The 12,642-nt window shown below is 36.5% G+C and overlaps 2 protein-coding genes across 2 annotated transcripts in view; one reads left to right on the forward strand and one right to left on the reverse strand.

Moving 5' to 3' along the window:
• The first annotated feature begins 4,596 nt into the window (after positions 1 to 4,596).
• On the forward strand, positions 4,597 to 5,016 carry LOC145981163 (dnaJ homolog subfamily C member 24-like). Its single transcript, XM_083114292.1, has one exon. The coding sequence runs from the start codon at positions 4,597 to 4,599 to the stop codon at positions 5,014 to 5,016; it is 420 nt and encodes a 139-aa protein (XP_082970418.1).
• A 5,679-nt stretch (positions 5,017 to 10,695) lies between these two features.
• LOC145981183 (arylsulfatase A-like) overlaps positions 10,696 to 12,642 on the reverse strand; it is a 59,988-nt gene continuing 58,041 nt past the window's right edge. Inside the window, exon 6 of the mRNA XM_083114305.1 lies at positions 10,696 to 10,888. Coding sequence (XP_082970431.1) covers positions 10,696 to 10,888 — 193 coding nt within the window. The remainder of the gene's footprint in view (positions 10,889 to 12,642) is intronic.

Raw genomic sequence — 12,642 nt, forward strand, 5'->3', positions numbered from 1 at the left:
TATTATGGAGAATAAAAATTTGTTGCCTTGGAGAATTATTCTCAGTGGCCAAGGCTTCACCTTGTCTGCTGGTCATGAAGACCTGTTGTAAATGAAGGTGCTTGGAGCAGGATTATCAGTGGCCCAAGCTCCACCTCATCCGATGTCCACGTCAAGACCTATTTTTATATATAAATTGCCAGGGAGAATTATATTGTGTTGGCCCAGGCTCCACCTTGTCAGAAGAATGATAGTGCTGATAATCAACCAAGAAAATTGTAATATTCCCCTTCAGTGTCACTTACATGCAACTGTCAGACCCTGTGGTTGTGGGCATACAGTTCTCCCACCGCATCTGCTACACTGATCCTCGTTTGTATGCTGACTGGCCAAAGCAGGATTGGAGATGTATCTTTTTGACCAGCAGACGAGGTGGAGCCTTGGCCACCGAGAATAATCCTCCAAGACAACAAATTTTTATTCCCCATAATAGACACCATCCCCAAACACATCATGTGTCCATGGACTGAACTATGATTTATTAGATAAGACACTACTCTGAAGATGGAGGCAGAATCAGCTTCTGAAACGTAGGTAATTAAAGATTTAACAAAGTGGTTAAAAGTCCAAAAACTCAAAATGAATGAATAAACACTGATCAGCTACAAATATAATTTGTAATTAGTGTATCTGACTGTGAAGTGGACTTAAAACATACTTTGAAAGGCTGCCACCTGTAAAACATTCTATGAATATGGGCAGATAAAGAGAAGAATAATATAATTTGTGATATATATACCTAGCACAAGAATGTTTTAAAATTATAATTTTTTGAAATGTAAATTTTTGTTGTTCTCAAGGAAAACAAATACTAATAATATGCCTCCTTGTGAACAATGGTGTGCTTCAAAAAGACAAGACAAGAGATGAACAAGTGTGTTGAAGGTGACTTTACATAAATAGTACAAAGCTTTAATACACTTTGTGCATATTCTAATTACACACAAAAAAACAATTTTATTCTTACAGCATGTGCAAAAACATTAGAAGAAAGACTTGAGTATGTGCTCATATCTACAATCTATGTGACAACATGTATTATGCAAAGATGTCTATATTGTCAGGATTTATACTGAGATATTCCAGGATATGAAGGTTACAAACTCTACTGCACTATTTCTTTTCCTGATTACTTGATCTCATTAGTAGGCTGAGATTTTACATGAATATAGAAGTAAATTAATACAGCATGTCATGAGGACACATTGCATGTCCTTAGGTTAGCTTCAGCCATTCCTTGCCCATTGTGGAGTAAATTTTGAAGTAGACCAAAACAAAACTTGATGATTGAAAATGTAATTTTTGTGCATAAGAATCTAGACTTACAGATCAACAGTGACAATGCATGTCCCTATGAAGGCATCATTATCCCAAAGGTTTAAGCCATTCCTAAACTGTTGTTCCATATGAATGACTATGTACAGGGCCGGATTTACCTCTTTGCCACCCCTAGGCCAAACAAGCTCGGTCGCCCCCATACCGTTTATCAAGAATGAAAAAAATCATTATTTTCTGTATTACTATTTTTACTATTAATGGCATGCAGTATTAATTAAATGATAGTTACATACATAAAATGTAACAAAGTGATATGACATAAATTATATAAATTAAATTTTAATATTACTTTAAACATTATTTAAATTACATTTACCTATCTTTATCAGCATATGTCCTCTTAGATTTACTGAAATCCATTTCCAAGTTCTGTTTGATGCCATGGACCCCAACAAACGCACGTCGGACACTGACACACGCGAGACGCGACACACCACCTACTTCTTGAATAATATTCTCGAGCAACTAACAGTAGAATAGTACAATGTGAAACCCCTTTAATAATGCTTGCACCGACAGTTTAATTCTCAACAATTCAATGCGAATCACATGCTTTTGATATGCGGCCAATGCAGGCAGTAACAAGGAACGGCGTTCCTGGAACGCAGCCAAGCTGGTGTTGTCTTTCAAAAGCAAGCGGCAGGCTCCACATTCTTGCCACAATTGCCGACCAGACTCAGCACAATACTGTACATTCGAAACAACAACATCGGTAATTAAAGCAACAAATTAGTAAACTAGTTCTGAGCCTGCTAACCTATCTCTTCAGAAATATTCTTCGTTAACTTATATTTACAATACAACTACATGAAGTCATTCCATTCGTGTGTTGGGAGGAAAAAAGAGGCAATCCGAGAATTAGGTATTCCTTATAAATTTGAAACAAACAATCGTGCCTCCCCTTCCAAAGTGCTGCTCTAGGCCCGGGCCTATGAGCCCTATTGGGAAATCCAGGCCTGACTATGTATGAATTAATATGGAAAATATTTGCATCTTTTGTTTCCAAGCTTTTTTTTTTTTAATGCTATCATAGAGTCGACACTGATGAAATGTGTGCAGTTTGACTATCTCTTAATAAAATTACAAAGAATATTACTAGATTATGAAACATAATGAACATTACTATTGAACTGGTGCATCAAAATTATATCGAAATTTTACACAGAAAAAAAATTGAAATAAAATAATTTAAAACCAATGCATAAAATGTCCACATTTGAGGTTTATGTCAGGTTATTCATGGCAGTGGGGATGAATGATGTAAATATTTATGTTGGGAATACAAATATATAGTTATGTTCAGACCTCCCCGATGGCATAGTGGTTCAGACCGCACTTTAAACTGTAGGTCCAGTCATGATTAGCCTAGCTGTGGACTTTAAACATAAAAACTCAAACTCAAGTAGCTATGTTCAGGCAGGATATCGTTTTCAGAAGATTGTAAGTCAGGCACTCAATGCATTAGATTAATTCATTAGTGAAAGTGCTCTTCCATTTCTACGATGATGCACTTGGTTGAATGTCAAAAACTCTTGAAGCTAGTACTAGTGATACTACCTTTGAGATAATGTGTCCTCCGTTTTGCCATGATTCCAATAACTATTGGATAGAAAGATATGCATACGTTTAACTATCTGCGTTGCTTTTTGAAATCCTAGTTTGTAAAAGACAATTTGGAATTTGGAGCTATGGATGCCAAAGATTGCCCACATGAGTTCAGTAGTGAAAGCTTGTCTAACACAGTTAATACATTTCTTGTTTGCAACAGGATTCAGATTTCTCCTTCTTATATATTGTTGATGAAATCTTCACTTTCACTGTTCCATATCACATGATGTGTCTCAGTTTCTGTTATGAAGTCTTCTGTATTCAACTCCATTCTTGGAAACAACACTAAATATAATAATACAAAGAGAAAGACAATTGCTATACTTGCAGTAATGTTTCAGCTTCAACTCAACCAAGATTGAAGAACGGCAGCCAACTTACGAACTAAAGTGGATAATCATTTGTTCCCTCCTCTTGCTTTCTGTGTTGCTTGTGCCCCCATGTTGTCCAATAGTAATATGTTGTCAATGTTGTCATATATTTAGCTTCCCTCCCTTGCTTGTTGTCAAGATCTTCAACAATGTTAAATATTATGTCTCTGCTTTTACTGTAGAGAAAAAAGTGGTTATGCGAACCTTTAAGAACGACATAGATATGCTTTTACTGTGTACAGTTTTCCCTCGTCTTCCTGATGATACAAACAGCTAATGCTGAATAAAGTTAATTATGTGTTAAAGAATGCTGCACATGGCAATGCATGGGCAGGATTATATGGTACACAGCTGATATCTCTCTCCCTCTTGGTGGACAAATTGAGCCTACCATTCGATGTGTACTTATGCTCAACTGTGAGTGTGTTGGTTATATCCAAGGTTCTGTGAAGGTGGTTCCAGCGATTGGCTCATTTGGAAAGCATAAGTGGAACATTGGCTCCATGAATGCATCACAAATGTGCCACTCGATGGATCCACTACCCAGCGTAAAGTGAATATCATACATATCTTATTATACTTACAGGCAGAACCTTTTTCAATGTTGGGAAGAAGTAGAAGTCTCGCCAGGTGCCAGTTCAGGACTGTAGAGAAGGTGATCTGGTGATCCCAAATTAACTTCGCTGGTTGAGCTGCTGCTGTTGCCACTGTGTGGTGTCCTGTATTGCTATCAAGGAAGAGTACACCAGGACTAAGACCTTTTCTCTTTCACTGACTGGTAGGTTTTAACTATCAAAGTACATGGTGTTATTCACCATTCCACTTTCAAGAAAGTTAAGGAACATACCCGCTTTGGCATCTTTAAAAAAAAAAAAGTCAGCATGCTGATGGGATAGTTACCGGCAGTTGGGCAACCTTAAACTTGTTTTTGATTGAGAAACTGTAACACTTCCATTCCATTGAAGTGAATTGTCACACACTGATGCCCATTTTGGATGTCTTGTGATTAGAAGTCAGTTGCTGATCACAGTGTGATGATAATTTACCATAGTCCAAGATATCATGTATGATGTGGTGAGCTTGCAATGTCTTATTTCCCATTGCTGAGAATGTTCATTCATAGTGGCCCATCAATTGGCATGTTATATAGGTAGTATATTTACTCTTCTAAACTTCATGGATTCATTATGAAATTGGCTTATTTCATTCCAGTGTGTTTGTGTTGTTATAATCTATAGCAATGGCTGACTACTATGCAATTTTGAAATGTGATCCATCAGCATCATATGAAGACATAAAAATGCATTATCAGGAATTAATCTTGAAACATCACCCAGACAAAACAGGGGCTGAAGCAAGTGAAGAATTTATCAAAGTGAATGAAGCCTGGAATGTACTGAAAGATCCAGTCTTGAGAAAATCTTATGATGAAAAACTCCTTCAAGATAAATTAAATGAGAAATTGCTATTATATGCTACTCTTAATATTGAAGAACTTGAATTTAATGAGGAAACCCAGTTGTATAGTTATAACTGTCGATGTGGAGGAAAGTATTCATTATTTAAAGATGATATTTGTGAAGAAACATCAATTGTTCCTTGTGACGAATGCTCTTTTGCAATACAAATATGCCAGAATAAAGAATGCACTAAGAGATAATGCACCTATGATACGTTTTAAGGATTTATGACTATTCCTGTGTTTTTAACTTTCAAGGGGTTAAAAAGTGGAAAATAACTGTAAATAATTCTGTTTTTGTATGGATTGCTGTTTGTGATATATAAACATTGTTCAAATGAAATCAATTTACTACTCTTGTCATTTCAGTAGTTTATTTATTCATAAAATTTTCATTCGCACTCCATTATAGTACTAAGAATAGATTTGTTCAGGCAATTTATTTTTCAGGAAGAAATCACTAAAGGAGCTGTGTCTAATATCACACTAAGTTTGAAAGTCAGGGCTTGAATCCCAGCCTGGGCATGGGTGTTCTTTGTGACTGTCTCTTCATCAATTTCATCATATCATCACTCAGCTTCATCTTCACGATTAGCTATAGCTGGCAGAAATGTGAAGTAAAATAAACCAAATCAATCAACCAATGAATGGAATAAGAGCATACATGTTGCAGCCTCATGGGCCATTCTTACAACCAACTCTTGTCACAGATATATTGAATCACTCAGAATGAAAGAAAAATAATGATCAAACTAATACAATAAGGATATTATACATTGATAAAATAATACAGCGTCTTCATTTAGTTATTGTGCCACTCAAACACATGTTATTTTAATTAAAATATTTCACAATTACAAGTAAAGTACTTTTGTATATGTTTTACTTGTATTGCCTCACATTTTTCACATCTTTTGAAAAAGTCCACTTAAAAATTGCCTCTTCACACTTCTTCACAAGTTTGATTTCTCATGATAATTGTACATAATTTTGTTTTGTTTTAAAGGGTACTTAAGTTGTGGCATTATAACAATGATATTAAACTTATCAACACTCAACAGTTACCACCTTAGCAAACTACACAGAAGTGAACGTAAATTCTTCAACAAGACACATTAACCCCATACAAAAGCAAAAATACTAAGAGTGATGGCAGACAGAGGGGTGCTACATTTCAGTGACATAGATCTGCTCTTGGTAACATTTAGTTGATCAGAGTTAGCTCTATTGCAGTGTTCTTACCAAAGAGAAACTTGAGGAAACATCAACTTGGAAAGCTACCCTGTACACAGACGTGCATGTATTAATATACTAACAGCACTTGAGTTGAAGGAATACACACACACGATTTCCCCAGCAGGCAGTATGATTCGAGTCATTACACGGGTATGCATTGAAGTGGTACAATAACTAAATGACATCACTGTGTCTTGAATTGAGTAGTATTTAAACTGTGAATTAAGGCATGCAATAAGTTATTATTAGTAGTATATTGTGGAGCAGGGGAGATTTAAACACAGTGGTTCATTATTATGAATTAAGTTAATTTTACGTCACATTCCTGCCAGTTTTGGTTAATCACAATGATGGAGATGAATGGTGATGAGATGATGAAGGGATGACACAACACGAGACCCACAGAGGATTATACTGTCTTTGAGTCCGGATGCCAGAGCATCTTTTGTCTGCAAAATGCAGTCCAGGGTGCACTATATGGGAGGGAGTGCACTATTCAGTTTATTACAATTATAATAAACTGAATAGTGCTTTTAACAAAAATGCCCTAAGGCCTCCCCGATGGTACAGTGGTAGCGTTGTTGCCTTGTAATCAAGGGGTCCTGGGTTCGATACTTGGTGGAGGCACATAGTGGTTCGGATCCCACTTTAAACTGTAGGTCCAGTCCCGATTAACCTTACTGTGCATGAAGTGGACTTAAAACCCCAAATCAACCAACCAACCAACAAAAATGCCCAAAGAGGAAAATTATTGATGATTTGGGGTTTTAAGTCTACTTTATACACAGTAAGGCTAATTGGGACTGGACCTACAGTTTAAAGTGGGATCCGAACTAATATGTGCCTCCACTGGGTATCAAAACTTAGGACCCCTTGATTACAAGGAGGTGGTGCTACCACTGCGCCATCAGGAGGCCCCAAAAGAAGAAAATATACTGACACTAAGCTGTAGGTAATTTTTGAAAATGGCAAACTGGCTAGCTAAATGAACAAAAAAGGAAATAATTTTTAACAACAATGGTGACGAAAGAGAGACAGCAGTCACTGATCTTCGTTGATACTGCCGCTACTACATTAATGTAAATGCAGCTTCCTGGCTTCTTCGTAATAAGCAAGATTCCTGAAAAGCTTGTGGATGTTTGCAATGATTGTTTTACATTGTTTTCTAATGTGTGTTCAGCAGGCACATACAGCACCATTACTTCCACAGGGTAATGTACCACATGTAGGATGCTGCTCGTCAATATAACTCAAATACAAAACAAAATAGCCCTTACACAATACAGCAGTGAAAATGAGATCAACCTCATACTTGGAATACTCCCAAGTCCCAACTGAACAGCTTGGAAGAAGTGTGGCAACCCTGGAGGGCCAGAGGTGTGGAGGAGACTAAGGGAAACTCCAAAAGTGCATGATCTTGACAGGTCTAGATTCATGGCAGAGACTAAGGGAAACTCCAAAAGTGCATGACCTTGACAGGTCTAGATTCATGGCATCCACTACAGTAGAAAAGTACTAAATTGCACCTAAATTTGTGATAAAAGTTCCTATCAAATTTAAATTTGTGAAAATAAAGCAACTTATCTTTGTGTCCTAGAGTGAATAATAATAAGCTACTAATCAAGTCAAGAATTTGTTTTTTCATTGTTCATAAATTCAGTGTTAAGTGGCCATCCGTGCTGTATCTGAAATATTCTCAATAAATAAACAAATAAATATCCTCATGAATAGCTGTATCTAAAATATTCTCAATAAATAAACAAATATATAACCTCACTAATAGAGATCGGATTTTAAAGGGAAGTCATTTTTTATTTTTCAACATGGATCATGGAATAAATAACAACAGTGTTGATAATGATCTTCCACCAACAAGATTACACGGTTTTGACTTCCCTTTTTTTACCTTCCCTCCCCCTTTTTTAAAAGATTTTCCTTTCTGGTCCCTTTATTGAAGAGTTTTTCAGCCTACATTCCTTTTCACCCCTTTTTTTAAAAAAAAACATCTTCCTTGGTCCCTTTATTGGCAAGATATCAAATATTTTGTATGGCTGTTTTTTTTCCTGAACAAAGCATTCAACAATTGTCTATTTGGTGCAGTTTAGAGGAAAGAAAGAACAAGCACCTTCTAACTTACCTTCTCTCCGAGTGTTGGGAGTACATCACAGCGATTGTTGAAACAATGCAATGTGGTCTTATATAGCAACCACTACATTGTAAGTGGCAGGCCTGTTGGGTTGAAATTGGACTTATCTGCTAGATTTATTTATTTATTTATTGAAATTTCCAGTACAGCAGAAGCCATTTTAAACAGGAAAGAAACAACAGTAAAACAGTCCACTCGAGTTAAAAAAACACACAAAACAAGATAAAATAAACAAAATATAAATATAAACAAGCCAAGACAGTACCAAGGTAAACAGATTATTTTCACAATGCATTACTTATGTACAATTGTTTTCAAGTTGGTGATAAAAGACGAATGTGAACTGAATATATCTACTTGGTTTGAGATGATGTTGAATTGTTTCGGTAGCCTATGGAATAATGAACGTTGTATGAGTGAAAGTCTGGGAGTTGCAGTGCGGAAAGTTTCCTTGCTCCATGTTTTATGTCTGGGCACTCTGAGGGAGAGTTTGTGTAGTGGGATGCTGCATCTTAAGTTTTCATTAATGATCTTACGTAGTAATTTCATATCTGCAACGTATCTATGTGATTCTGAAGTATTTATGTTTTAAGTTTACAAACAGATCTCTCTTAGGTACGTGTCTCAGGGCTGGCACTCTATATCGGACGATGGAGAGGAAAAAGCTGAGAACACTGTTCATCTTGGAGGTATGAGAAGGGACAGCCATGTTCCAGATGGGTGAACAGTATTCTAGAATGGGGGACACAAATGTTTTAAAGTAAATGGAAAGTACTTTCAGCTTATGGATTTCGGTGAATCTGTAAAGTAAGCCTAGCATAAGCATTGCCTTTTTTGTGATGGTTGATATGTGATTTTTGAAAGTTAGTTTAGATAGAATTTATGAGGATACCTAGATCTCGGTGTTGTGCTTCTTTTGCTAAAGGGATGTCGGTGAGTGTATAATTACCTTCATGAATGTCTTGTTTCAATGAAATTGTTATGTAAGAGCATTTCGAAGGGTTTATGACAGTTTCCATCGCTTATACCATTCAGAGAATCTGTTTATGTCATTTTGGAGAATTTGCATGTCTGATTGCTGTTTTATTTCTCTCATAATCTTGCAATCTTCAATGAGCATTAGAATTGTGCTTGAGATGTGGGAATTAAAGAGATCTGTGAGATTATCCAGATATAATACAAATAACAGAGGGCCAAGAACGCTTCCTTGCAGCACACCAGATATAACAGGAAGCCAGTTAGAATGAGTTGCAGGAAGTATAACACATTGTTGTCTAGATAGTCTTGCACTATTTTTAACGTGTTTCCAGTTATGTTAGATCTGTTAGATAATTTATGCAGTAAATAATGGTGATCCACTGAATCAAAAGCTTTGGACAGATCAAAGTACACAACATCCAACTGATTACGATTAGTAATGACGTTTATGGCATAAGATTGCATAGAAGACAGATTGGTAAGGCATGAAGAATTTGGAAGAAAGCCGTGTTGTGGTGGGTTAATATAAGGGTATGTGAAAAGTTTTTCACAGACAATAGCAAGTGTGGATAGGAGAGAAATTGGCCTGTAACATGTAGCATGGTTCACATTGCCAGATTTAAAAATAGGAATGATATTTGCTTTCTTCCACTGAGTGGGAAAGCAGCCTTCTGAGAAGCACCTATTGTATAATATTGCAAGAGGAGTAGCTAGTAAGTGAGCTGTTTTTTAAAGGAAAATAGTAGGAATATTGTCTGGACCAGGTGCTCGGTAAGAAGAAAGGGAGGTAAGGAAGTGCAATACATCACCTGGTTTAGGCTTTTATTGTGAAGTTTTTTAGAATAGTTTTAACTTAACTGTGTGACAGTGATGACAGTATTGAGTGTCAGTGAAATGGTGAAGCCCGGTACAAGTGGCAGCAAGCCATGGAATGCGGTTGCTGTTGTAAGGAAGATTTCATCTAAATGGATAGTAAGATTATTTGCTGTACTTTACCTTCAAGAAAAGGTGAAAAAGGACTATAGTGTTTTTGCACTCCACTAAAAATAGTATTTTAAATGAAAGCACAATATGTGCCATTCATGTATAAAAAGGGATACATTAATACAAAATTTAATGTATCCCTTTTTATATATGAGTGGTATATATTGCGATTTCATTTCAAATAGTATTTTTAGTGGAGTTCAAAAAAACTATAGTCCTTTTTCCCCTTTTTTTGGCAATAATTTTCAGTTTTTTTGTCCTTTTGAGAGGAAAATTTTCCCTTTTAAAATCCAGTCTCTACTCATGAAGAAAAGAGAGGGGGAGGTGTAGAATATATTGAGCAATAATTTGGCTTTTGAATTTATGAGATTGCAATACACACACATAAATAAATAGAAACATATTTCAGAGTGTTTTTTTTTTTAATAAACTATATTAATGTAGAACAACCATCTGCTACACAACTTTATAAAAATGTATTTACAATGAAACATATAAACTATGAACAAAACTACTTATTTGCTCTGCTCCAACAATTAAACATTGTTGTGGTCATTTGTATTATTTTGTTTGCCAAATGAACAATCACAGCATGTTGGAAATGGATTGCAGTGATCATTACAACAGGGTTCAGCTTTATTAGAAGTACCTTTGTTGATTTCACTAGGAGCCCATTCCATCTGCTCATCTGCTCTCTTCTTCAGTTTCGTCATTAATTGCACAACTGTCCTGCAACATTCCATATTGTAAAATGTGTTAATGCATTATGTATTAATATGAATTGAATAGTAATCAAACATGTTTACATTTTTGTTTAGAGCATTGTTTCAATGTATGGCATTATGTACATATAACAACCTGTGACACAACAGCCTGTGAAGGCCAGGGCCTACCTACCGGTGTGGGAGATCATTTTACCAGTTATGGGATGACGTATGGTGAGCACGATGAACCCCCAGTTGTTGGAGGTTTCCATGACCGTAGACATTACAATAAACCATAGGCAATAGCCTTCAACAGACAAGGCCTGCATTCTCCATTCCCACATGCATCGGCAGAAGTATGTGCCTAATCAAACAGTTAAGCATTTACATGTGGCCATGTCAACGATTTCCCTATCGTTGCTGTAGGTTTCCCTAAACATTGTCACGCTACTCGTTCGTAGCTTTATGATCTCCCCACAATGCTGGGCAGCCACAGGTTCCATACACTGGTCGAAATCTCAGGAAAAAGTTGTATGTTTCCATGCAGGAATCTTGATCTGGAGTCTGTCCCATACACCAAAGACAGAAATCTGATGCCTTAGACTGCAGAGCCATGGTGGAAGACAGAATGTAGGAATAATCCATGTAAATATTAGCATGGAAAATTTCCAGTGCACCACAAATTCAAATGTTTATTTCCATAAATTGTAATGATACAATCACTATAAGACCCTTTTTATTATTAGTTTTTATGTATGTTCAATGTTAGTGACAGCTATACTTCTTTTTTATGCAGTTTCCAATGTAACTTGCTGTAGGGATGGCCTACGTGATGGTGAAAGCCAGCCAAAATCTTGTCCTTTCAACCTGAGGGGTGTTGGAAAAAGTTCAGTTTACTGGGTTTTTTTTTAATCACCTATATAAGGGAACCGATTGAGTAATGGGGGTTGGCATTCTTACTTTTTTTGGGAGGCAAGAGCTTTGGAAAGTTCTTCGGTGCCGGTAGAGTGGCGGTGCTAGTCAAATGGCTAGCGGTCATGGATCAACCATTTTCTTACATCAAAATGCATAGATAAGTCCATGCAATTTTTCTTGATTCGTTTGGTGACAAGCCAACGCTTAGTTTTTCGTGGACATTTGTATTATTCTTAGAGAAATGTCGTATCTGAGGGAATTAAGGGACACGTTTAATTACAAGAATATGTCTATCCGTTGGTGACAAGCCAAGTACTTTGTTGCGCAAAAATATTAGTTTCAATTTGTAGATTCAACACTGTCAAGGTGTCCGTTTTTTATTTAATCTGGGATTAAAGGGACTGTGACAGGGTGGAAAAAGAATCGTATATTTTCAAGAACAGCACATAATTACTTGTAATTCCAATCAAGTTTTAGTCTATTTTTGCAAGGCAATTTTCATTGTAAACAAGAAAAAAGGGAGGGAATTAGAGAAACATGTCATGTAAACTAGTGAGAAGCTAGATACATTTTTAACTAGTACTGCTGGTCTAGGCCAGTGTACGAACCTCTCATATATATATATATATATATATATATATACACACACAGGTATTGGACAAAATAATGGAAACACGAGTCAGAAGTGGGACATATTTTCAATGTGCCTGGTAATACTGAGCATGGCAGAAATCAACCTTCTCTTGTGTGTTGCTGGTAGTATGGACTGTGCACTGACAGTAGAGTGAGGCAGTGTTGTAGTGCACGTTGTCCAGGTGTAGTTGGTGACCAGTATAGCCGACCTGACGGAGTTTGAAAGAGGTC

This window comes from Lepisma saccharinum, chromosome 2 (genome assembly GCF_977018435.1).
Source record: "Lepisma saccharinum chromosome 2, izLepSacc3.1, whole genome shotgun sequence".
NCBI classification, from domain to species: domain Eukaryota; kingdom Metazoa; phylum Arthropoda; class Insecta; order Zygentoma; family Lepismatidae; genus Lepisma; species Lepisma saccharinum.

Excerpts from the sequence above, each read along its gene's own strand:
- LOC145981163 (XM_083114292.1), top strand. The coding sequence starts at position 4,597 with ATGGCTGACTACTATGCAATTTTGAAATGTGATCCATCAGCATCATAT.